General features: G+C 55.5%; 9 protein-coding genes across 9 annotated transcripts; 2 read left to right on the top strand and 7 right to left on the bottom strand.

Annotated features, from left to right (window-relative positions):
* Positions 1-562: 562 nt before the first annotated feature.
* Positions 563-4,527, bottom strand: W97_07317 (uncharacterized protein; the record flags this gene model as incomplete). The annotated part of the gene is made up of 2 exons (XM_007785295.1): positions 563-666; positions 753-4,527. 2 exons carry the CDS (start codon positions 4,525-4,527, stop codon positions 563-565), a joined length of 3,879 nt encoding a protein of 1,292 aa, XP_007783485.1.
* Positions 4,528-5,551: 1,024 nt separating this feature from the next.
* On the bottom strand, positions 5,552-8,044 carry W97_07316 (uncharacterized protein; the record flags this gene model as incomplete). Its single annotated transcript, XM_007785294.1, has 3 exons — positions 5,552-7,574; positions 7,637-7,748; positions 7,801-8,044. 3 exons carry the CDS (start codon positions 8,042-8,044, stop codon positions 5,552-5,554), a joined length of 2,379 nt encoding a protein of 792 aa, XP_007783484.1.
* Positions 8,045-8,771: 727 nt separating this feature from the next.
* W97_07315 (uncharacterized protein) lies at positions 8,772-10,211 on the bottom strand (the record flags this gene model as incomplete). Its single annotated transcript, XM_007785293.1, has 1 exon — positions 8,772-10,211. One exon carries the CDS (start codon positions 10,209-10,211, stop codon positions 8,772-8,774), a length of 1,440 nt encoding a protein of 479 aa, XP_007783483.1.
* A 594-nt stretch (positions 10,212-10,805) lies between these two features.
* Positions 10,806-14,356, bottom strand: W97_07314 (uncharacterized protein; the record flags this gene model as incomplete). Its single annotated transcript, XM_007785292.1, has 4 exons — positions 10,806-10,951; positions 11,008-11,750; positions 11,950-14,257; positions 14,311-14,356. 4 exons carry the CDS (start codon positions 14,354-14,356, stop codon positions 10,806-10,808), a joined length of 3,243 nt encoding a protein of 1,080 aa, XP_007783482.1.
* Positions 14,357-15,033: 677 nt separating this feature from the next.
* Positions 15,034-15,960, bottom strand: W97_07313 (uncharacterized protein; the record flags this gene model as incomplete). Its single annotated transcript, XM_007785291.1, has 1 exon — positions 15,034-15,960. The coding sequence occupies one exon, from the start codon at positions 15,958-15,960 to the stop codon at positions 15,034-15,036; it is 927 nt and encodes a 308-aa protein (XP_007783481.1).
* A 1,644-nt stretch (positions 15,961-17,604) lies between these two features.
* On the bottom strand, positions 17,605-18,423 carry W97_07312 (uncharacterized protein; the record flags this gene model as incomplete). The annotated part of the gene is made up of 2 exons (XM_007785290.1): positions 17,605-17,704; positions 17,807-18,423. 2 exons carry the CDS (start codon positions 18,421-18,423, stop codon positions 17,605-17,607), a joined length of 717 nt encoding a protein of 238 aa, XP_007783480.1.
* Positions 18,424-19,246: 823 nt separating this feature from the next.
* On the bottom strand, positions 19,247-20,228 carry W97_07311 (proteasome subunit alpha type-4; the record flags this gene model as incomplete). The annotated part of the gene is made up of 4 exons (XM_007785289.1): positions 19,247-19,425; positions 19,486-19,904; positions 19,965-20,149; positions 20,205-20,228. 4 exons carry the CDS (start codon positions 20,226-20,228, stop codon positions 19,247-19,249), a joined length of 807 nt encoding a protein of 268 aa, XP_007783479.1.
* A 542-nt stretch (positions 20,229-20,770) lies between these two features.
* W97_07310 (uncharacterized protein) lies at positions 20,771-22,257 on the top strand (the record flags this gene model as incomplete). Its single annotated transcript, XM_007785288.1, has 2 exons — positions 20,771-20,825; positions 20,888-22,257. The coding sequence occupies 2 exons, from the start codon at positions 20,771-20,773 to the stop codon at positions 22,255-22,257; spliced, it is 1,425 nt and encodes a 474-aa protein (XP_007783478.1).
* A 1,214-nt stretch (positions 22,258-23,471) lies between these two features.
* W97_07309 (uncharacterized protein) lies at positions 23,472-23,888 on the top strand (the record flags this gene model as incomplete). The annotated part of the gene is made up of 1 exon (XM_007785287.1): positions 23,472-23,888. The coding sequence occupies one exon, from the start codon at positions 23,472-23,474 to the stop codon at positions 23,886-23,888; it is 417 nt and encodes a 138-aa protein (XP_007783477.1).
* Between the last annotated feature and the right edge of the window lie 567 nt (positions 23,889-24,455).

Below are 24,455 nucleotides of genomic sequence, written 5' to 3'. Positions count from 1 at the left end.
ACGTGAGTGGCTTGGCGGGATGGAAGCCTGACATGGCTTGGACGCTGATGTCCTCCGGGGAGCAGTGGTGTTGTAAATTGCTGGTGATGACAGGTCCTCGTAGCACGTCGTAACATGGATTCTGGTGCCATTCAAGACCTGCTTTTCGGAACGATGGAGATTGTCCTTAGACGGCAATTCCGTCGCATTCACGTAGCGCAGCTGCAACAAAACCCCTGACCAAAGTATGGAAGTGCACCTTTCACTCTGCAGCATCGGTGCCAGCCCTGCCCCGGAAACCGTTGATGCGGCATTCTGTACTGCGCGATCGAGTGACCAAGAGAAAAGGACGTAACGAGCATGAGCATAAACTGCGTGCTCCTCTCGAATTGAAGTGATTTGAGCCAGTCGACCAAGAAAAGCCCGTTCTTGACTAATGCAGCTAATGTCTTCTAGCTTACTCTTCTGATCAACCCGAGCAAGTCAGATCGAGTAAGATGATGTTCCAAAACGCCGCGGCAATATGCAATCGGTCCATACTCCATTTCTCCTACACCATAGTACATGGCCCGGATAACCGGCCTCAATAGTCGTCGCTGTCGTACTCCTCGTCCGCTAACAGAGCCGGGTACCGCCTGCTCCTAAGATCCTGCTCCAGCCCGCCTTCGGACTCCGGGTCAACGTAGCCTAGCACGAAACCATTAGCTCAGTTCTTCAGAAGCTCCGCCACCAGAACGCGAAGCGGAGAAGAAGGAACGACAAGGCAAACTCACCAGTCCCCCCAAACACACTCAGCGCGACCGGCAACCACACCAACGCATGCCCCGCCGCGAAAACCACAAGCGCCAACCAAATCCTAAAGTAATAGATCTCAAAGATCTTGCTCCTCGTGAACGCGAGCACCGCGACGCCCAAAAACTTCGTGATCGTAATCCCACTGAACACGCTCGCGCCCACGTTGACCAGCGCCGTCCAGGCCCGGGCATCCTTCCCCCTCTTCCCCTGCCGCGGCGCCCTCTCCATCACTGATGCTGAAGGGAACGTAAAGGCCCTTGCAACATGCGCGCAGAATTCTACCCCGATGCCGACGCAGATGACCAGGTTGACGAGAGAGACGGCGTTGAGGCTCACGCCGGCGAGTGCCATGGTGCCCGCGACGTCGACGACGATCATGGCGACGGTGATCGTGACGACGAGGCCCGTGGCGATGGAGCCGAGGAGCACGCTTGTCAGCACGAAGATGATGGCGTGGGCGGCGCCGAGCAGTGCGGTGGCCAGCCGCACGATGCCGGTGTACTGGTCAAAGAAGATGTAGAATTTGCTATAGGGGAAGACCTCTACGCCTGTGGCGGAGGAGATGCTGGAGGCGATGCGGCGCGCGGAGGTGTAGGCGGCTATGAAGTCGCTCTGGCTGCGGAGGGGCGTGTGGCTTGTCCTGAAGTGGGAGGCTGGGATAGTAAGGCGGGCTTCGTCGACGACGAGAGCGTTGCCGTAGGCTGCTTTGCCCGCGAGGGGGCAGTCCTGCGTGGTGGGCGAGTCGAGCCAGCGGGTCAGATAGTGCAGAAATTCTTGGCCTTCGGGCATGCCGTGCAGCGTGATGTTCCAAGGCGGGTTGCGGTTCTCGAAGCACGTGGTTGAGCCATCTACGCAGCAGGCGTCGAGCGAGGGGTTCAGCCATAGGAAGTAGTCATCGATCCAGCTGGCGGTACTGTCGGCGATATAGGAGACTGCGGGCCGCTTACGCTCTTGCTCGAGGATGTTGGTGAGAGAGTATTCTTGGCAGGTGGAGAAGCGGCCGCAGAGCTCTTGCTGGTGCGCGCGCTGCGTGACGTTCAGCTCGCGCGTGACGAAGTAGACGGGCGGACCGGCGCCGAAGTAGTCGTAGAGGTCATTAAAGTAAGGGATCAGGTACGAGTCACTTGGGATGGCGATGCGCTGGTCCAGGCCTAACTCGACACTCGGAAGAAGGGCGAGACCTGCGGCGAACAGGCCGAGGAAGACGGTCATGATGGCGACCTTGGCCTTCTTGCCAAGAAGAGCGGGCGCGTAGGTCTTTCTGATGAAGCGCTGAAGGGTGCCTTCTTCATCGACCCCATAGACCATGCCGCCGTTCACGACAGCCGCATCGGCCTGTCGTACCCGAACGCAAGGGAAGCAGTCCATACGGCTGGCTTCCACTCGTCGCTGATTTAGCGCGAGCACCGAGACAAACATGGTGACCTGCAACAGCGCGTTGATAAAGACAGCGCCGGCGGCATAAGCTGCAAAGTTGCGCACAGCGGGCATACCGACAGCAGCTCCCAGCGCGAACGCCACGGTCTCGGTGGAAGCTGAGAGCAGGATACTGGGACCCATTCTTCCCAGCGCTCTCGCCACGCGCTCAGAGACCGGACTTTCCGGATGCGTGACATTGACACGCTCGAACTCGTGGACGATGAGGAAGATGTTATCAACGCCCACAGCGAGGACCAAGAACGGAATGACCTCCGCGATGATCAATGTGACCTTAACACCGGCGGCAGAGAACAGGCCAACAGATGCCGATACCGACATCAGCACAATGACGATGCCGATGATACCGAGCATGAACTTCGACTGCACAAGCGCGTTTGCTGGGTTGTGAAGGATTGACCTGACCGCCAGAGTTGTGGACCCAAGCGCGAGCGAGGCGTACAAGAACATGATGATGTAGCTGATGACCACGATCTTGGCGTCGGTATTCGTAGACTTGTTGAGTTCTTGCTCCAGACTGATCTCGGTGTTGAACGACAATCGTAGGCCTCTTTCCTTTGCTTCGTTTTGAACGGACATGAGGAGGCCCTTCATGCTATCTTCCCAATCCATGGCCCGCTCAATCTCTTCCGTACCCTCGGCATGATTGCTGACCACCCAAGTCACGATGAGAGCCTCGGAGTCCAGAACGCTCTTATTCCAGCCTCCAAACAGCATCTTCGGATCTAAAGGCTGCTGGAATGCGGGCAGGCAATCGACCGGGCTGTCGGCACAGTTCGCGATCTGCTGCTCCCATCTCTCAGGTTTAACAGCAGAGAAATCGCCCTGGAAATACCCAGTGACGGACTGCACAACACAAGCATCGCCGGTGGGTTTGTAGCAAACTTTGTCAAAGGTAACGCCCTGTTTCATCGACTTGAGCCGCTGGACTCGATTCTCAACATCGAACCACCAGCCCAGCGTGTCGTAGCTCAAGACCGGGCCGGGGCCCGATGGTGAGGTGTCGTTGACCAGGAAGACCTGCTCCGCGCGGAAGAAGGGTCCGAAGTTCTTGTCGAAAAATGCCTTCTCCTCCGCAGCAGCCGAGTCCGGCGCAACCCAGAGACGTACGGGATCGGTCTCGACGGCGAACCTGATCCATCCCAAACTCAGCAGGCCGACGACGATGACGCTGATGCTGATCGTGATAGCTGGGAAGCTGGCGCAGAAATATCCCAATTTGCTAAAGGCCTTGTCGCACAGTGTATTGAGATAGTAGTGCTTGGTTGGTCGGTCCAGCATCCCGGCGTTGTGTACAATATCCCCTTCATCCTCATCATCGCTAGGCTCAATGTCCTGCAGCAAGCGCAGACGCTCATTCTTGTGCTTCTCGTGCTTGGCATATGCGACATGTCCGGAAACGGCAATAACCAGAAACGCGATAAAGATAGAGTAGACTAGAATGACCGCAAAAGACAAACACGGCAAGAGGCCGACCATGCATTGCTTTGTCTCCGTAACCTTTGGCAGCTCCGGGCACGAAGAAGCGCAGTCGACGCAAGCACAGCGATACTTTTCGTCGGTGCTGTTGCACGGGTAAGCCTTGTCGTTCATGGCCTTCATGTCTGGGAAGGCTGCGCCGCTCGGTCGAGGGAAGTTCAGCTGGAACGGACTACCAAATGGCTTCTTGTCTCCCAAGAACTTGAAGAACTGAGTGTAATTCTTTGCGCCGCCGCCAATGAGATCCATGGCCCTGCTATTGGTCGCTCCAAACTTGACATCCTTGCAGCTGTCGTAGAAGCCTGAGCCATATGCATCCGAGATCAGCGTGTCTAGCTCAGTGACGAGGAACTTGTCGCCTTTGGGCGTCGTGTTGGTCACGTTTACGAACAGCGACTGGTCCGGCGAGCAGGTAAAGGTGCAGAAGAGGTTGAAGAAGTTCTCTTTGCACGCAGGACAGGCGGCGATGAGGCTTTCGGCCCTCTTGAGGTTTGTTTTCAGGGAGTCGAGCTGCTCCTCTTTGCAACATATCTTCCCATCGTCCCACTTCGATCCACAGATTTCCACTAGCTTCTTCCTGACATTCTTTTCCGGTTCCTCCGCAAGGCCGTTGTCCGGACACGGGAGGTCTGAGCCGAAGAAGCCCACCTTCCCACAGTGTCCTCGGATGGCGCACCGGCCTGCTTCATGTTTCTGGGTCAAGCTGGGTCCTGTTGCTGCTGCTGCTAATGCTCCTGATGTTGATGACGTTGCTGATGCCGCGGAGCCCCCAGCAGCCAGCATGCCAACCAACAAGGCCGCGAGCCGTCCCCAGCTGCTCATCCCACGCCCTAGCATCGCGTATGCGTCGATTCGTCAGGTGCAGCGGGCACCTTGAAAATGATGTGGATGCTGTGCTCTGCGGTAGACTGAGGTTGGCGCTAATGTTTCGTGCGGGAGAATGCTGAGTTCGTGGTAATGAGCGAGTGAGGTGTGCGACGTCGGTTGAAGGGAAGTCTTGGGAGATGCGAAAGTGGGCTTGCGAGTTGCTGGAGCCTGCTATGGGCGGCGTACGGGGGTGTCGGGATAGCTATAGACGCCGTACTGTTCCAGTCAGGCGGCAGGAAGGATTCAGGATTCAGGATAGAGGATCCAACGCTTGGAGCTCTGGCCTCAAAGCCAGGTGCTTTCGGGTGGTGTTGCAGGCCTCAAATATCCGTAACAGCCTGTAGCTATCCTGATGCCGCCGCGGTTCGTGGCCGTGGAGTATGTCAGTGATGGAGCAGAACCCAGGTACGATGTGGCGCTTGCTGTCACCCGCCACGGTTCCTGTCGCGCTTGATCCAGCCTCACTGATCGCCGACGTCACTGCCCGACCCGGTTGCCCCAGATGAGCCTCAAAAGCTGGCACGTGACTCTCTTAATGCCTTTCTACCTTCTACCTATGTACCTCAAGAGCACGAAGAATCACTTCTGTCTTATGCGGAAGGATTGTCCTCACACGAGAGTCAAGCGCATAACACAAAATCTCGGAGGAAGGCTTGTCTAAATAGCACGAAGACTTTTTACTCCCCTTTCCCTCCATCCAGAATAGAGTACAATGTTTACCGAAGGTTTACATAGAAGAAACGAACGCTACATGGTTGCTTGCAATCGCCCCGTCGCCCGTCTACATGTAAGATTGGTATGACACTCGAAATGGACCGGAGAGCAAAGAAAAAGCAAAGACAGCGCCCGAACTCTCGGGAGCCATGTGGAAATGCTCACTCCTCGCCGGCAATAAACACCTCTCGAGACGGGAACGTCCCAGGAGTGTGTCTGACGTGGAGCGATAATGCAACAGACCCCTTCCTCATCAGATGAGCAGAGTGGCAAGTCTGTTTTACCACTCCCCACCACCCGTTGCAGCCGCCGGTGTAGGCGCCGGCGAAGCATTCGCACTACCCTCACCTCCCCTTCCCATACCTCCACGTCCCCTACCACGCCCACCACGTCCCTCACCACGTGCCTCACCACGTCCCTCACCACGTCCCTCACCACGTCCTCTACCTCCACGGAACCCACCCCTACCTCCCCTGCCGCCCTCACTATCACTAGCACCACCACTGCGGTATCCACCCCCACTCTGCGCACCTCCCCTCGCACTCCCCCCCCAATTCCCCGCACCATACTGCCGATACGGCCCCCCATGCTGGCGATAAATTTGCACCGTCGGCTTCCTCTGATCGCCGCTCTGCTGCTTATGCTCATTCGGCACGCGCGCATAGACCGCCTGCATCTCCTCCGGGGACGCGAAATGCGCGATGTAGAAGTGCTTGATCTGCTCGATGCGCTCGATCTTGGGGCGGTCGGCCTCGGGGAGGAGGTTCCGGGCCTCTTCTTCGGATTTCACGCCGTTGATGAAGAGGGCTTGGCTCGGCTTTTTGTTCTCTTCGCGCTGTGGGGGCGGCGGCATGGGAGCGTCGGAGGATTTGGGCGTCGTGGAGGTGTCGGTGGTTTTGGCGTCGTTGTTTCCGCCGCCGGTGGCGGCGGCGGTGGTGCCGTTGGGCTTGACTTCGCTTGGGATGGACTTTTCGGCGGTAGCGGGCGCGGGCGTCTTGTCGGCCGCGTGTGCGTTGGTTGCTGCGGGCTGGGGTGTTGCTGGCTTGACCAGTGCGCTGGCGTTTGCTGGAGCTGGCGAAGGTCCGGTTCGTGTGGGCTGTGGCTTCGCCTGAGGTGCCTGCGCTGGTGGTGTTGGAGCTGCTACCGGCGGCATCCTGGCTTGCGGAGGTTGCTGGAGTTGTTGAGGCTGTTGAGGTTGTTGCGGTGCAGGCACTTGGGGGGCAGCCGGCGAACGGTTTAGTACCGGCGCGGGCTGAGGTGGCATCTGGGTAGCCGGAGAGGCGACTGCATTCGGCGGAGCAGCAGGCATGCCTTGAGGTTGCGGGGGACCACCCATCTTCATTCCACGGTGGGCGAAGTTGAAGCCTTGTGCCCTCATTTCCGTGCCAATCCTGCCCTGATCGATGTCCAAGACCAGCCAGCCGTATGCAGCATCTGCCAAGTTAAAGTTCCACATGTTCTTGAATGCGCCCTCATCGACTTGTCCAGCTCCCGGAGCTCCGTTCTGGCCGCCGAACGGGTTGCCGCCGTTTGCGGTAGAAGGCATCCTGTTCACGAGCTCAAGCGCGTACTGGAGTAGCATGGACTGGGACTCGCTATCTGCGACTGCTGGCTCAACTTCGGACTTTACAGTCTCCCAGACATCGTTGAAAGAAGTCTTGGACGCTGCGAGCTTGCCACGGTAGTGATCGAGCGTCGGATTGACGCTGAACTCGTTGTAGGAACTGCCGTAGCGGAAGTGAAGACCAGCGGATATCGAGAAGTCGGCCTTAAGCGCGACGGAAAGCTGATTGAGCAGCCCTTCGCGAGCGGGAGAAGCGTGCGTGACGAAGACGCGGGTCTCGGCAGGATCGTAGACCCTGTTCGCAGTGTCGATCAGCTCGCCCATCTGCAGCAGCGTCGTCCACATCGTGCCCTGGCCACCGGCAATTGTGGTCCTGCCCTCTCCGTTGTCGAACAGCTTGTGCATGACCACAGCACCGCCCAGTCCGAGCAAGCGCAACCTTACGCCGCCAATCTCCAGCAACCGCGAGTGTGCCTCATCGATGATGTGTAGATTGTCGATCTTGTACTCGCCGGACCGGAGCTTCTCCAGAACCTGGACGTCTTCGCACGCGCCCCAGACAGTGTACACAGGCACATTCAGCTTGTAGGTCTTGTTCAGGAAAAGTGGAAGTTCGGAGAGAGGGAGGCGTTCGCGTTCGAAACGTTCCTTGATCGATGGTTGCGGCGGCGCTTGGACGATCTGGCGTTTGATGTGGTCAGGCAGAAGGGGTGAGTACTGAGCTACATGCTTCAGCGTCCTGTTCAAGGCGGCGGTCAGCGAGTGTCCTGTAGTTCATGAAGACGAACGAGCAGAACTCACTTCTCCGCAATCCGGTTTATGGACGCGTCATCGTAGAAGCCAAAGTCGCCCGTGTGTACGACGTAGTTTGCGCGAGCGTCGGCTGCAAGCTGGTTGAGCGACTGTAAGTTGCCTTCACTCAGTCAGACAGCTTTTCCCACGCAACTTCGCAGACCTTGACTCACCTCTCACATCAGCGATGCAAAGCACGCGTGCACTGCCTGCTTGTACTATTCGGCCTTGGTTTGGGAGAAGCGGTGCAGCTCCTGGCACAGGACCTCCGGGGGTACCGCCATTTGGCAGATGAGCCGCGGCGGCGTTGTAGGGGCGAGGGTAGTTGTGAGCTTGCTGCGAGATGTCAGTGATGTGCATCTTCTGTGATGCGGTACGCCATGGTTGGCAGAGGGCGCCACTAACTCCGGTAGCCATGGGTGCGAAGTTTCTCTGATGCGGCGAAATTGTACCGTGGATAGGTTGGTAGACGTCTGAAGACGCGTTCTAACTTCAACGACGGAAGGTTCAGGCTTTGAAGTTGTGATGGGATGAAAGCAAAAGGCGTAAAGGATATCGCTAGAAGGACAGTCGAGCAGGCAGGCGCACAGATGGGGGAGACAAGACGAGAAGGTGAAATGTTCGCAGTGAAGCTCTCCCAGGAGCGATTCCCGTTTGGCACATGCTTGGCGCGGCGCACCACTCTGCCACGTCCTGCATAACTACCGTATCTAAAGCTCCCAAGGTTTGCACAAAGTCTGGAACACGTCCCTGTCTGCCAGCAAAGACGACCACCACGTAATCTTAGGCCTGTCGCAACAGCTTGACAATGTCCCTGCTGGCAGTGGGGCACATCACAGGCAGTGCATCCGCATAAAGATCACTCTGCATAGGCAATGCTAGGATTGCTGTCATCCTCGTTTGACTGCACTGGTGATAGCAAATCTCTGTACACCACCACTCCCATGCAGTGATCTTCATACCAGACTGTCCGTATGTACGGTTTGAAGGCCACAAAGCTCCCGCCCATGCCATCCTGATCCAAGCCTACTCATGCACCCAAAAGCCCTCCTCCAAACGCCATGCAGATGCGATGGTTCAAAATAAAACGCTTCTTCACTACTAGCGGCGAAAGCCCATAGCCGGCATTACCACAGGCAGATGCTCAGAGCGCACCCTCGACCTGATCAGCCCAGCTCTTCTTCTCTCCGCCGGCAGCAGTCGGACTTGTCAGGCCAAAGCTCTCGCGCTTCTTCGGGGCGGGTGGCTTGTTTGTCGGCGCGATCTTCGAGCTGGATGTGTTGGGCTTCTTGGTGTCCTTGCCTTGGGCCGTTTCAGTCGCGCCCTGGTTTGCAGCAGTCTTAGGCGTGAATTGCGTGCCCTTGCCGGGGTTGACCTCGGGCGGCATCTTCGCACTGGGCGGCGTCTTTGATCCGTCCTTCTCACCTGCCACCTGCTTCTGCGTATGCTTGATTGGAAACTCCAGCTTCGTTGCCGGCTTCACCTCCTGAGCTTCTGCCCTTGCCTTGGGCGCCGGCAGATCTGGGAATTGCGCCGGTGTGGGTGGAACTTGCGGCGCATGCTTCGATTGTGACAGTGCCGGTGCATCTCCTCTGCCCATTCCCCTTCCAGCACCTCGTCCACCTCTGCCTCTGCCACGCTCAGGTCGACCTCTGTCGCTAGGATATCCACCCCTGCCGCGGCCGCGAAAGGGCAAGCCGCCATCGTCCCACCTCATAATCGGGTCGTCCTCCCTGACATGCACCGGCGGCGCCTGGGCGAGCGCTGCAGGTGCCTCAGCCCCTCCCCGCCCTCCCCGCCCTCCCCTACCCCCTCTCGCCCTCTCCGGCCCCAATCCCGCAAACCCCTCCTCCTTCTCCATATCCCACTCCCTCCCGCCAACAGCCTTAAGCTTCCTCATACGATTCGCCTCCCTCTCCCCTTCCATCGCGCGCCGCTTTATCTTCTCGACGCGCGCGACTTGCGCCGCCCGCTCGCTCGCTTCCTTCTCCCGCTTCTCGAAGGTTGCGAGATCCGCTTCTGCGCGCTCGTGCGCGGCGGTTAGAGAGGCGTTTTTGAGGCTGATGGCTGCCATTTTGGCAGCGAGTTCTGCTTCGCTGAGTTTGGTGCGGGGGAGGCCGCCGGTTGCGGTGCGGTCGCCGCGGACGGCGGGGGTGGCTGGTTTAGGTTTGTCGTCGAGTGCTGTGGATGGCGCTATAGGGGCTGCTATAGGAGGCTTGGGGCTGACGGTTTCGTGGGCCGGCAGGCTGGTGGGTTTCGAGGGAGAAGAAGCGCGTGGAGGGCCTTGGGCGCGACGTTGACCTCGCCCGCCGCGGGCGCGGAGCCCAGAGTTGGTTCGAGGTGGTGAGGGAGTCGAGGGCCCAGAGATGTGCTGCGTGGTGGGCTGGGGGATTGGGGTGAAGTCGTCGTCGAAGAGGTCGTCCTCCGCGCGGGTCTGCGCGCCGTAGTCGTCGTATGAATCCATTGCGCCGTCATATGGCGTAGGAATACTCGATGACTCCGGCGGCGCAGGCTCTGCGAGGGTTGTTTGAGGTTGTGCTGAAGCTTGGATAGGAGGAGTCGGTGCCCATCTGGAGGTGTTCATGTTGGCGGTGGGATGTAAGACTGTGAAGCTTGCGAGGGACGGTTTATTCCTGCTATTGTCTATTTTTCAAATGTTCCAAGAGTATGCAATTTTCGAGGAACAGGGTTGATCGCGGGCGAGAAGCGATTGAAGGGGAGAAGAGCGAGGAATTCAAAGCTATGTGCGCATCTAAAGTTGAGTTTGAGTGAACCGCCAGGTGCGCCTCGGAACCCTTGGAAGCTGTGGGGCGAAGCTAAGCGGAATGCGTTCCAACTGCAAAGGGTAGGCGGTGAGATCAGGAACTGATGTGGGGCCTCGAGGGTGCGATTCGGGGTCCATCACGGGATCTTACAAGCGATGCATCCAAGAGCGTGAAAGATGGCACTAGTACTAGGGGATCTCGGAAACTTGCACAGATACTATGTCCATGTAGTGTGGCAGAACGGCAGTCTTGTGTGTTATTTATAGAGTCTGTCTATCATCCACTTCTACCAGACCAAACCCGCTCCAGGTAATGCTCCGAGTACGTCGTGGTATCAAGTCATCAATATCCCATGAAGCTCATCTCTCATCTATCATAACATGCGGCATCTGAGTTCAACCCGTGCGTTCCTATCACTGCTTCTGCAGATACGTCACCAACTCCATAAGCTGACTCCTCGTCTCATCGTCCAGCTGGTCTTCCGGCGGGCCTAGCACCTTCTGCAGCACCGGCATCAGGTTCGGTGTCAGCCGCACAACAGTGTCATTGTGTGCCTGGTCTGTGATAAAAGTTAGTCAGGAGTTCATCGCGACTCCGACAGCATAGAAGACTTACAGAGCTGAATAATCATGCGGTAGACCGGCTTGTTCTCGTCATAGTCCTCCCTCAACGGCAGCAGCTGAACCAAACTCGGCAACACGTGCTGCACAGGAACGTGATCCGGATGCCGCATGATCATCCTGCTGACGCACCCGGCCGCATTGTCGAGCAACCTCGCCACCTGCTGGTCATGCAGCAAAGGTTCCAGCTTGCCTAGGATAGCCGGATACGCCTTCAGGATCTCTTGTTCCGAGTTCGATTTCTCGTACAGCAGCCCGATGGCATACACAGCGTTGGACTTGACCTCCGGGTCCTCGTCCCCTAGGCGGTGAAGCAGTAGCTTGAGCAGAGAGGTGGTGTGCGGAGTGACATTGCCTTCCATGTTGCCGATGGCGTCTGCTATGCAGCCGACAGCCGTGTTTCGCTCGAGGCTCTCTTGGCTGCTGGCGTATTTCATAACAGGCTTTTCGAAGACTTTCCACAGCTCGGCGAAGCCATGGCCTAGCGCGATGGAAAGGGCCGTAACGATATCCATCGCGGTGTCGATAACGAGCCAATCGTACTCTGAGGACTCCTCCATGACATCTCCGTCGGCTTCATCGCCAAGGTCCTGCTGGCAGGGATGGCGCTTGGTGAGGATGGAAAGGACTTGGTTCGTGATCTGAGGGACGAGGATGCCTTGGTCGTTGATCAGAATAGCCGGACCACACTGCTTGAGGGTCTCTGCTAGATCGCGGTTGATGTCGGTTACGGTTCCCCTGCGAGCAGATTACGTCAGTCCCAGACCTGACAAGATGCTTCTTGGTTGAAATGAAATATATTCAAGCCAGATCAGTAACAGATTCGCGTTCACATCATGCGCAACTTGTGCGTCAAAGTGAGCTGAGTAACGAGTAATGTTCATCATGTAAATGGCGTTCAAATGACAGAAGGGAATGAAGGGCTGCGTGTACTCACCGATCCATCTCATCCTGCCATATCGCAAGAGTGGCGGTCATGACGAGGTTGCCAAGCTGCTTCAAATCCGCAGTTGGCTCAACCTGTAGTGGTAGGCCAGGCTTCCACTTCTCCATGCCCTCGTCTTCAGCAATACCCCATATGCAGGCATACGTCCGGAATAGCGTGCTAAGAGCTGATTTCCGCACACCTTCGTACGAGTGCTCAACCAGAGCCAGAACAGTCTCGACCGACTTCTGTAGATAAGGTGTGTACTTCGTCTTCGTGTGCGTGATGACGTCCCCAATCACCTCGACCGCGATCTCTTTCTCCATCGCAACAGCAGTGACGGCACCGAGGTCGTCCCAATCATCGTCTTCGTCTTCGGCCCCCTCGATAATCTCATCTTCTTCCTCGTCGGTTGCTGCAGCAACCTTGACCTTCTTGCCAGCAACGATGACCTCGGTACCTAGAAGATCCTTTGCTTCTTCGCCAAGCTGAACTTCGAGGTCTGTCTCGTCCTGCTCCAGGCACTCGATGAGACCCTTGGCAACGCCCGCAAGATATGGCTCGAACTTCTCCTCATACACCTTGGCTAGCGTACTCCACAAGATGTAGCTGGTTTCTCTTAACCTTGGGTGGTCGAGGTGCAGAGCCTCTTCCGAAGCATGCATCAGAGGACGAACGTAGTTCTCGAATGGTCCAGCGCCAACCGCAGAAGCAATCTTGCCCATGGTGTCGCATACCACACCTCGTAGATCAAGATCGTCTTGGCTCTCCTTAATCTCTACGTAGGGCGCAAGCGCGGCCATGGTGGCCTCGAAGTAGGGTAGAAAGGCCTCCTCTGCGGCCGCGGCCACAGAGCCGACAGCGCCGACAGCGCTAACCTTCGTTTTGAAGTCCGGGTGCTGGAACAGACTGCTGAATCTGGGCACCAACTCCGGGACGTATGCTGCAACGTCGTCTTTCTCCAGTCCTTCAATGAGCGAGTCAATGGCGTTGCAGCTGCCCCTGACGATGTCCAGGTTGCGCTCTGAGTCCTGACCTTGTGCAGCGTTCATGGCTAGGTGGAGATTCTTGACCAGGGCAGGGATGAGACGGGCGTGCTCTTTGCCCATGTCGTCCGCCAAGTCGTCCGCTAGCCGGGCAACGCCGTTCAACGCGGCCGCCCGAACTTTGACCTCGGGGTCTTCAAGCAAACGCAGAACCATGGGCAGGATTTCCTTGAGCTGCGTGGCGATGAAGTCCGGCGCACCCTCTACGCACATACCGAGGGCCAGGATACCGGCTCGGCGGTAATCCGGATCTTGGTGGTTGACATACGGACCGATGGCCTTCAGCAACGGCACGACAACTTGGCTCGGAGGTAGGCTGGCCGCGAGAATGTCCAGCAGGCCTAACGCGGATCTGGCAGGGGTAACATCTTCCTCGTCGCTAGACAGGTCGCCGAGCTCTGTGACTATTCGCAATGCTGCGAGCGTCATCGTCTCGCCAACACGCAGACCTTGGACCTTGAGCTTCCTGTACCTGACGCATTGCATCAAAAAGGCCAGAGCTTGCGCCCTGTATTCGTCCTCAACGTCCGTCTCGGATGCCATCTGAAGCATGAACTTGATGAGATCACCAAAGTGCTTGTTGAGGAGAGCTGCCTCGCAGCCGAGTAGCGTTTGAAAGACTTCGAAGGCTTGCATGGCATGGTCTTCGTCGCCAGAGTCAATGGTGTTCTTCAGCACCGCAACCATGCTCGGCACAGTCTCTTGAAATGTGGCCAAAGACTTCGGATCCTCCTCAGGGTCCATAAGCATCGCTATCCTGCTGAGCGCTAGCATAGTGTTTATTCTGACTTCTATGCTCTCGGGGTCTTGGATGGTCTTGCTGAAGAGGGTGAAAAGGTTGCTCAGGTTGTCCGAGAACAGGTCGCCCATCGCTTCTAGAAGTGTGAAGATGATGTATACGCCCACCTCACGGTGCCGAGCGGTTTGGCTACTCGCAGCCTGCTGCAGCAAGCCAGGAAGCTCTGTCCACTCGCCATCCTCGAGGTCAATTTTGGCAATTGCTGAGATGACCCTAGCGGAAGAATGCCGCACGAGGGTGCCCTCCTCATTCAAGGTGAATTGGAGAAGCTGTTGCCGTATCTGGGGCTTCTGGTCTGCTGGTAGCTTCGCCCAGTGTTTACTGACGAGCTTCCGTGCCTCAACAGCCGCAAGCTGGCGAAGCTGGGACGTTGGATGTGTGGTGAGAATATGGAGAAGGGCTTTTAGGGACTCAGGTGAGGTATAGTAGTTCTTGTTCAAAGACGCGGTAGCAGCCTTCACCCGCTCAGTGTCCGCTGCAGTAAAAGTTAGCGGGGCTACAAAGCTTGCTGTATCCAAAGTGGCTTACGCTGGAGCAGGCTCTCGAGGAGGCCTACAAATTCTTGTTCACTCATGGCTGGAACGTATTAAGGAAAGTGCAAAACGAAAGAGAACCCAGTATCCAGAAACGCTATGCAAAGGCACACAAGAAAATAGAAAACTTGGGTATCTTACGGAAAGAAGCGTGGCAGTGGGCGAGTCTCAAAAAAATTCCAAGGCATTCTGCTGTAGCCGAAGGCGGTGACCAGAAATGCGCAGGGACTCTCTAGCGAGCCTTAAGGTCACGTGCGTGCTAACAGGAGCTCGCTTTCCAGGCCGACATGAACAATGCTTCAACATGTTTGACGGAGCAATTTTGTGGATGCCAATAGAGTCTTCATGGTAAATGACTGAATCATACAAGTCCAGATGTCAAGAATCTCATTCTGTGCACTGCTCCGTCAAACAGATCAGGGTATCAAAACCCAAAGTCGCGCAACATCTAAATCACTTCCATCACGAACCAGCAGGAATACCATGGAGAGATGTTTTAGTATTGGCACAGCCAAAGTTTCTATTCTTACTGCTTTTTTTATGGTTATAGCGATAGCGTGAGAGTCTGTTAGCCAAACCAGCGCCAACGGGAAAGGACATGCAAACGCTCAAACACCAGGAAGGGGAATCCACCTCCAATCAGCCTTCAAACAAAACTCTCAGTCCATCGACAAACTTGCGCATGAAGACAGCGGTACTAGAAGGGCCCAACCTCGACTTACCTTGCGGAATACGGAAATTCCAAGCTCGGATCCGACCTGTACTGCGCGTCCGGATTCATCTGAGTGTACACGATGTTGCGAATCCACCGCCTAGCCTCCCGCGTCAACTGGGAGAGATCGTTTACCTGCCACTGAGATTCGTCCTCGTTCTCGGCAAGGCCGTACATCGTGACGACCGCGTTGCAGCGGACAAGGTGCACCAGCTGCTGGTACATGCGCCGGGCGGTGGTCTCATAGTTGTGAAGCCTGTGGATCGTCCAGCAGACTTCTAGGGAGACGATGCGAATCGCGTCCCGCCGCAGCGTTTCCCTCGCCTCACTGCGGATGACGTTCGGCTCGAGAGACCAGACGGGAAGCTGTCTGAGGCCGTCAATAGTTACAAGCCGGTGGTCGCCGTTCCAGTAGCGGGTGCTATTGAGATAGACGAGGTGTTCGATGCACTCGTCACGCATGTGTCGAGCGAGCCAGCGGTGCTCCTCGCGGAGTAGCGCCATGTCCACACTCGGATGCTCGGTCCCATCCTCGTCATTGTCCGGGTCCAAATCGACGTCGGGCATCTCATCGTCGTTCTCGCTACTGTTCTCGGAGTCGCTGTCCTCGCCTTCGTCAGCACTGCCATCATCATCGGCATAATCAGAAGTGTAATCCGGCGTTACCTGTCTTACCCGATACAGCACATGCCTGCAAACTGGGCAGGTATTTCGAACCTGGCCTCTGATCGTAGTGTGCAGCCAATGATCCAGGCAATTGAGGCAAACGAAATGACTGCACTGCAAGCCCACGGCCATCACGTCTGGATCGTTGTCAGGGTCCTCATACGCCTCGCCGCAGATCGGGCAGTTGCGGTCGTCTGCGGGAATTAGGTCCGGATGGCAAGTCTCCGTCTGTCTCCAGAACTCCTCTTCGTCCGAATAGGTGGTCATCTTGTACTGCTGTTGTGCTCTGCGGGTTGGTGTGCTGTAGATCGCTACTGGAAAAGTGAAAGTTCTCGATCAACAAGAACACAGATCCAGGAGCTGAATGCGTTGGAGGGACATTTGATAGCAGCTCTGCCCCCTTTTATCTGCGGACATGCCGTCCTAGAGGTCTACTTTCACCGACATGACAATGGCTCTGTTGTAGAGAAAAGTCTGAACAATGTCCTCTCAATTCATCAACAAAGAACATAGCGCCGGCCGATGACCACTGCACGTAGCTGGAGAACAAACAACGCTTTCGTTCGCGGCTGCTATCTCGTCCTTACTGCATAGTGCTGGAGATGTGCGTCAAATGCGCTCGCTATGCGGTCTCAGCAGCTCATGTGAGCGCCGCCAAAAGTAGGAGAGCCTCAAAATCTCAAAACACTGAGACGCGAGATCCAGGTGTTGAAGGCTTGGTGTATCTCATGTCTGAACGAAACGGCTCCACAGGGATTGTCAGGTCCTCACCTGCATCTGGAAGAACTTCTGCGTCGTGCTCACGAAGCTATATATCCCTCGTAACTTCTTCAAGAGGGTTTAGAATTTTAATAGCATGGTAATATATTTTAGCGGTAAGTGGAGAGAAATGAGTCACTCGTCATTTCGAATTCAAGCTATGTAGACAGTAAATACGAACGCAGAGAAAGCATCAAACCCCAACAAAGCCGACTCCAAAACGCCCGTACGCGAATGCCGGACCACCCAGACAAACCCCAAAACCACTACAATCAGGCACAGCCCATCCACAGAATCTTCACCGGGCAGACTAAGACTCCAAGCCCCAGAACCATCACCTCAAACTCCACTTGCCCAAGAAAGTCCACGGGAACAAGACAGCGCTCCCGAAGTCCCACACGAATAAAGCCCGCAGGAGCAAGACAGCGCACTTGAAGTCCCGCACGGACAAAGCCCGCACGAACAAGCGAGCGGTTGTATCGACGAAAGCGCCATGGTTCTTTGTGATGGTGGTGGACGTTCATGGTAACAGCACATTGACGACAATGAGATCTTACGGAAAGCTGTGAACGGAATGCGAACGTTGTGCTAATCTAATTTTGGTGCAACAGCGTACCCGACAGTCATTCACAATAGACAAATCGGAAGTGCGTGGAATCACAGAGTGTGCAAGAATCACTTACATCAGTGCACAATGCTATGAGCTTGGTGACCTCTATACCTCGTCATTGGATATGTAGTAAATCGTGAACAATGACCTGTAATGAATGGATTGCTACAATCGTGTCAACGAGAAGCCTGCGCTAGACAAGCGAGTCGAAATGGCAGCTAACTCGTCATTAGCGAGTGACTATCGAACTTGATCTGAAGGGCAATGTGATGGATCTACGTCTGAGAAAACCGAGAGCAGGAAGGCAACGAAGATCACCGTGCGCAGCATGCACGCTCGGGGTCTTGATGCAGCCAGCACATGGAGGCCTTCGACTCAAGCATGAAGATCTAACAATGGTCAGAAATGCCTTGTCCGGGCTTCACACGCCTGATGCTGCGAGAGTAAAATCTTTACTCTGGAGGCGATGAGATTTGCGGAGCGGTGACGATGGAGAAAGTCAATAATGATAGCTGGCCTGCGAGGTTACTATGACATCTCCTTCATCTTCGGTGATACACATCAGGGACATAAGCCCATCCACTCCCCACGTTCTTCGCCTGCCGCTCGTCCAACGCAACTGCCTCGAAGCGGGAGTGAGTCCTTGATGGTGTTAGCTGTACACGAATAGCTACTTGTGAATCCCGCAGACACTCAACGACGATCGCCTGGAGGATAGCTTTAGGAGCATGGGAGGCCGCATACCTTTCGATAGGCATTCCGCCGTCTAAAAGTGAGTCCCTTCGTCCTTTGTCTTGCCCACGCCTCTTTGTTGGAATCCCAGGTTGGTGCCCAAACGTGTAGAAACCCAGTGCGCCATACACCTCCAGGCCGTGATGAGTGGCATTTGATAGGACCCGTGTCGTCACATTATCGTACAGCAGCTGGCCCTTGACGATCAAGTTCCACCGCCTCTTGACGTTGTCGCTGTTGTGATCCCATTGTTTTGCCATGCGATAGCACCTGGGTGCCTCCGTATCGTCGTTCTTCGGGTGCAACATCCTGTCTCGCTGGCTCTCGATGGCTTTCTCCGTGATGATCCGACCGAACAGCGCTGTAAACTGCTCTGCAATATACTCTGCGTTGAAGGCAGGATAGGGGCGCTTGTCTTGATGACTCAGCGCAACGGCGAGGAGGGTGTGTTCTTCGCAAGTCCAGTCAACGGTCTCGCCGATGTCGCTGTTCCGTTTCTTGTAGCCTCGATAGTTTGCTTCCTGCGGCCGAGCATACGTCTGGTGGATGGACTCAGACGCTGCATCACGATGAGTGGAGGCGGAGGATTTAGGCGATAAGGTCTGCTCCCGTGCCGCCGGGTCTGGCATAGCGGAGACTTGGGAAAAGATGTTTTGAGTAATCGTGAGTAAGTTGTCGTAAAAGGCTGCTGGAGAGTGTTATGTTCGGATAAGGCGACGATGTATGTCAAAGAAGTGTACGACTGTAAGTGATGTAGAAGAGTAACAGATACGAGAGATTTTCAGCGGACCGGTGTACGGCAACATTGCAGCTGCCTGTGAATAACATGGTAATCACGAGGCACGAGGTGAAGCAAAGTCGTTGGGAAGGAGCCAGCATTGCAAGAGCGATGCGTGCCTTGAAGCGATGAGCGACGAGCGCCGAACAAAGAGCTAGTGGAGCTGAATCCGGCGGCAAGACGTGAAGGTGCCCTGCTTGACATCTAAACTTCAACGTAAGAGGAAAAGACGGATAATGCTGAAACAACTGTATGCAAGAATCCAAATGAGCCTTCTGATAGCGTCAGCACCTTTGAATCAGCCGGACACCACGTAAATAAGCCGGTACATTGAAGTCGAACTGCAAATTCATTATGTTGTGCTTTAGTGTATGGTGGATCGCATGGTGAACAGATTGGACTTGCGACGAGCTCTACGGCCACCGCATCATCGTTTCTATGAGGGATTACGGAGGATGCTTGCCATAAGACCATTCCTAAAGACTCAGCGTGGCCCCATTCTACCCGATGGTATACTACAGCCCGATCTATTACGTAGAGGTACAGCATGGATCTTACCCATGGGTTGGGACGACCTCCTTCTTGAACACTCCGGAGCGACCTGTCTTCTTTGGTTCTGTGAGAAAGCTGTGGTCTTCGAAAGGATCCTACCACGCTGGTCGCAATTCTTCACCCTAGGTTTCCGGTCGGTTCTCCGCATAGCCTGCGTTGCCCATGGCACTTTCGGTAGTCTCCTCCGCATCCTGCGCCTTTGCCAGGCCATGCTCCCTGAGCAGCGCATCGATCTCGTCCGCACCCCACAGATGATGGTAGACCTTTCCTGTTTTCGTCCGGCCGACCGTAGCGAACTCAACTGTTACATGTCAGCGTTCGGGGTCTGCATAGAGAGCTGGGGCTATGAATCGCTGCCTACTCTTCTCACTGCTTAACTTCGTCGAATCCATCGTCTTGCTGAGCACCTTAACCGCCAACCCACACGCCTCCTTCAAGTCACATTCCTCCTTGTAGTCTTGCTTCAATAAGCTCTGCGCGCTCGCGTTGTTGGCTCCTACGCTAGTCGCCTTCCACCCGCCGTAGTTGCCGCTTGGGTTGCTCTGGTACAACTGGAATTGTCGCTGCGGATCGTAGCCAGCGTAGATGAAGGACACGCCGAAGGGCCTGAGACCACCGTGTTGCGTGTAGCCCTGCTTCAAATCGCATAGACGTCGGACGAGCTGCTCGCAGGGAATGTCTTCGTTGTAGGTAAGGAGGTAGCGTTGAGCGGCTTGACGAGCGTAGTTAATCAGGATGTTGGCGTCGGCGGTCATGCCTGCTACGGCACAAATCATGTTGCTACGGATCGATAAGTATTGTGTACGATTATGAGGTCACGGCTGTTGGTTCCGGTCATACTCGTTCAGGATATAGAGTTTCTCTGCTGAGGTATCCTGCTCTAATAGCTTGCTCGTGACTTTACGCTCTGCTGCAAGGACAATTCCATCTTGTGCTAGGATTCCCAGAGCTGTTCCGGCATGCGATATGGCCTCCAGAGCATACTCGACTTGGTACAGACGCCCTTCTGGAGAGAAGATGGTCGTCTAGAGGCTGTCAGCTGTGGTACCGGAGTGTACAGCGAGGCGTAGCATATCTCACCCTTGAGTCGTATCTCCTCGACATGATAAGATTTGGTGCACTAAGGTACTGCGACTCAGGTCTGATGAAGTTGTGGGCAAGAGAAGGCCGTAGGAGTGGAGGATGGAGGTTGCAGACAGCTGGTGGATGTGATGGAATGCTGGAGCTCCAGGCAAGCTGCAACAACGCGTTCGCCGGAGCGGCATCTTCCGGCGCGAATCTCAGGTACAGCTTCCTTCGACGTCAACTTCAACAACCAGAAATTTATAAGTCAGATAGACCACCTAGCACCAGAATGCTCAAGTCCACACACAAGCCGGTGCAGGCGCCAGTTCAGTCCCCCCTGCCACCTGGTTGGACTGAGCATAAGGCTCCGACAGGTATGAAGCCGTACATGTGTTCTGAAACCCCACGCTAATAACGGGCAGGCCATTCATACTTCTATAACTCAGAAACTAAGCAGTCTACGTACACTCGTCCCATAGCAGCGCCTGTATTCTCTCCTCCAATACCACCGCCAGTAGCCCCACAAGCCTTTCCCGGAGCGTATCCAGCGCAGCCCTTCCAGACAGGCCCCCATCACCACCATGGCGCTCACCGAGAAGGCCACCGAGGACGAGGCAACTTCCGCGGCGGACACGGGTACCAAGACCGCCGCCGACACGAGCCTCAAGATCGCCCTAAGCACAAGTACACCATTCCAGGGTGCGCACCATGGCTTCTTGTGAAGACGAGGCTGGGTCGGCGCTTCGTCCACAATCCGGAGACGAACGAGAGCTTCTGGAAGTTCCCGCAGGATGTCATGAAGGGTGTGATAGAGTTTGATAGGCTGGAGCGGGAGAAGCGCGAACGGCGTGAGAGAGGCGAGACTGGCGAGGTTGAAGACGAGGAGGAGGCGGCGGCGGCAGAAGAACTGGCTGTTGCCGAACAGGGACCTCGTCCACTGGCGCCGCCGGTGGCTCAAGGAGAGGAAGGTGGAGACTCGAGCGACGAATATGAAGAGGTCGAGGTGACGGATGAGGAGGATCAGGGAGATGAGAACAACCCGTCCAAACGGCAGCGGACCGATGAGCAACCTCAAGATCAGCCCGTCGAGTTCAATGAGGACGACATAGCGTACCAGCTTGCGCAGATGGGACAAGATTATGGCTTAGATCCTGGCGAGTACGGCCAGGGAGAAGACGAGGATTTGGAGGAAGGTGCTGAGGGGCTCCCTCTAACCGAGAGCGACTCCAAAGCCTTGTTCAGGGATATGTTGGACGACTACCAAATCAATCCATACACCATTTGGGAAAAGGTTATCGAGGAAGGCCGCATCATTGAGGACGACCGCTACACTGTCCTGCCCAACATGAAATCCCGGAAAGAAACCTGGGACGAGTGGTCTCGTAACAGGATACAGACTCTCAAGGAGCAGCGCGAGAAGCAGGAGAAGGAGGACCCACGGATCCCGTATCTGGCCTTTCTCCAGACCAATGCCACGCCTAAGCTTTACTGGCCGGAATTTAAGCGTAAATATAGGAAAGAGCCCGAGATGAAGAGCACAAAACTCCAAGACAAGGATCGAGAGAAGTACTATCGCGACTACATCAATCGCCTGAAACTGCCCCAAAGCACACTTAAAGCCGACTTGTCCGCCTTGCTGAAGAGCATACCGCTGTCTACGCTAAATCGGTCAACCGCGCTGGCCGCGCTTCCACCACAGGTCTTGACAGACATTCGGTATATTTCACTTCAGCCCTCTACACGTGACCCGCTTATAACCGCCTACATCTCCACACTGCCACCGGCACCAGAGGCGAGTGATCTCACCGCAGAGGAGGATGAGGAAGCGGCCAAGAAACGTCAGGATCGCGAGCGGCGCGAAAGAGCTTTGCAGGAACGAGAGAAGCGTGTCCAAGAGGAAAAGCGCCGGCAAAGGCGGGATCTGGAGTACGGACGTGGAAGGTTGAGGGAGGAAGAGATGGAACTGCAAAGAGCCATGAGGGTGGGCAAAGAGGGCTTGCGGGCACAGTTGGATCACATGGACGATCAGAACGGACGGCCTTCCGTGGAGGGGGAACATGCTACTTGAATCGTTGCTCAGAGTAGTACATCGCTGTCGTAGGATCGCTTACGCGAGCATCGTTTGGTCTCGCTGCAAGGCACAGTCTGTCATACCAGCGTGGCATGTCACTAGTCCAGCAATCTGCATGACGCATAATCGAGCACATCGAGACCGCAAGTCACCCTCTACCTAGAAAGCTATTTTGCAAGTTCAGACCGTCTTGCAAGTAACCGTAATGTCCACGAGGAACACCTTAGCCAGTAGGCGTCCTAGGAGTTTATGCATCCTGGTAGTATCACCGTGTCTCCAGTCCGCATCATTTTCCGCTCTTCGCCTCGTCCCAAGGCAGTCAAGTGTTCTTTCAGTATCGTTGGCCGATGTGTAGATATTAAATATATGGGGGACATGTAGGGCATCCCAGTTTCGTTTTCCATGCAATAGCCAAGTCTGCGATCCTACGCTTCGAACGAAGGCTTTCGTAGCGCGTGAAACTTGTCCAGAATATCCTTTCACTCCATATGATCGGAACCGAAAAGACAACTGTGCCGGGTTGATCACAGTGAGCTAGACCCGTGTTGATTCCGACCCAATAATTCATGAGGCGATTCTTATCACTTCTGTTGTTTCAACTAGCCATTTCAAGCCGTAAGAGCGTCTCATGTCGAGCGAAGAATGGTATCAGTGTACAGATCACGGAACGGTACGGCGACACACCTTGTGCAGCCGTGACCCAGAATCGGTATGGATGGGCGTGTAGGACTCGTGCCTAAGCGCTGTAAAGGCTTCAGACGAAGATCTCGGGAGCGTTTTGATAATCATGAAGGCGGGAAACTCGTTTCGAGCTTTCATAACATCGATGTGTAACACTGTTTCTATCCTCCAGGTCGCTTGATCACTAGCACCCATGATGAGTCGGCAAATTATCACAATCAAACGAACGCGGTTCAAAGAGCATGTGCTGGTGTGACCGCGCAGAAGTGAAGTGAAAGCCTTTCTTCCAGTCATCTCCCTCCACGATAAAACAACAAGCTCCTTCGCGTCATCAAAACAACTCCATCACCAACCCACCAATCTTCCAAAGCTCCACCTTCCTCATCACCATGGAGCACCAGAGCCTCCGCCTCTACCGCCGTCCCAGCGGAACACCCAGCCACCAATCTTCACTTTCCCAATCCTCGACCCTGCGCCCCAGCATGTCTTCCTCACACAATTCACTCCAAGAACCCATCCGCCGCCCCAGCATGCCCCTTCGCGCCTCAACCACCAGCAACAAATCCTGGACGTACGACGAAGAAACCACGCTCGCGATCCTCTCGTGCTATGACGCCTACCCCGTCTCCGACTACCCCGACCTTCTCTACACGCTCTGGGGCCGCGTCATTTCCGCCGATGAGATCCAAGCGAAGCTCGACAAGCGCAATGCTCGTCGCGACTCGGGCGGAATCTGGCAGGAGGCGTCGCCGCTGTGGACGCGGGTTTTGGCACTAGGCGCGGAGAACGAGGAGGTGCTGGAGAAGCTGGAGCATGTCGAGAGGGTGTATCGGAATCGAAAGGGGACGCTTGCGTGGTTGGAGGGGGAGGGGTGTCCGGAGGAGGATGAGAGGACGAAGAGTGCCAGGAGGCAGAGTAGAGTCGATTGGACGTATTTGGCATGGTGAGTGGGTGGGGTGAAGAGAGTGGTGGGGATGGAGGCTGACGTGGTGTAGGAGCTGCAACTGGAACTACTGAGGGTGACACGACTTCACCCTCGTTTAGTGTCTGGACTTACTGGTATGCCGGCGCTGGGCCGGCCGATATCTTGGGGTTTTGTGTATGCTACGAAAACTCTGGGACTGGAGAATGGGTACCCGGAGAGTTAGTGCCAAATTACAGACCGGTAGGACCAATCTACTCGGTCAACCATTAGCGCTCTGCTCATTGAGTATGTAACGCATGACTAGGATGACAGTCTGAACACTTGACGACACCAGACTTGAATTGATACCGGACGGAGAGCACTCTACATCTTCTAACTTGAGCTAGGGCGACTTTTAAACGCCTGGCACCTAGCAAGTCAGACGCTTGCACCGGGTCACGATTACTGAGAGATACTCAGTCAAGAAGTGCACCCGCTGTATCGGAAGGAGCCCGTGATGAAATCTTCAACAGGTGACAGAATCCCTATCATGAGGCGTGGACTCTCTTCGTGGAAGATGGGGAGGAAACGGCAAGAGATCGCACGATAG

This window comes from Coniosporium apollinis (assembly GCF_000281105.1).
Source record: "Coniosporium apollinis CBS 100218 chromosome Unknown supercont1.40, whole genome shotgun sequence".
Taxonomy (NCBI): Eukaryota; Fungi; Ascomycota; class Dothideomycetes; genus Coniosporium; species Coniosporium apollinis.
Note: the sequence above shows the minus strand (reverse complement) of the source record. Positions and strands in the feature narration are given on the sequence as shown.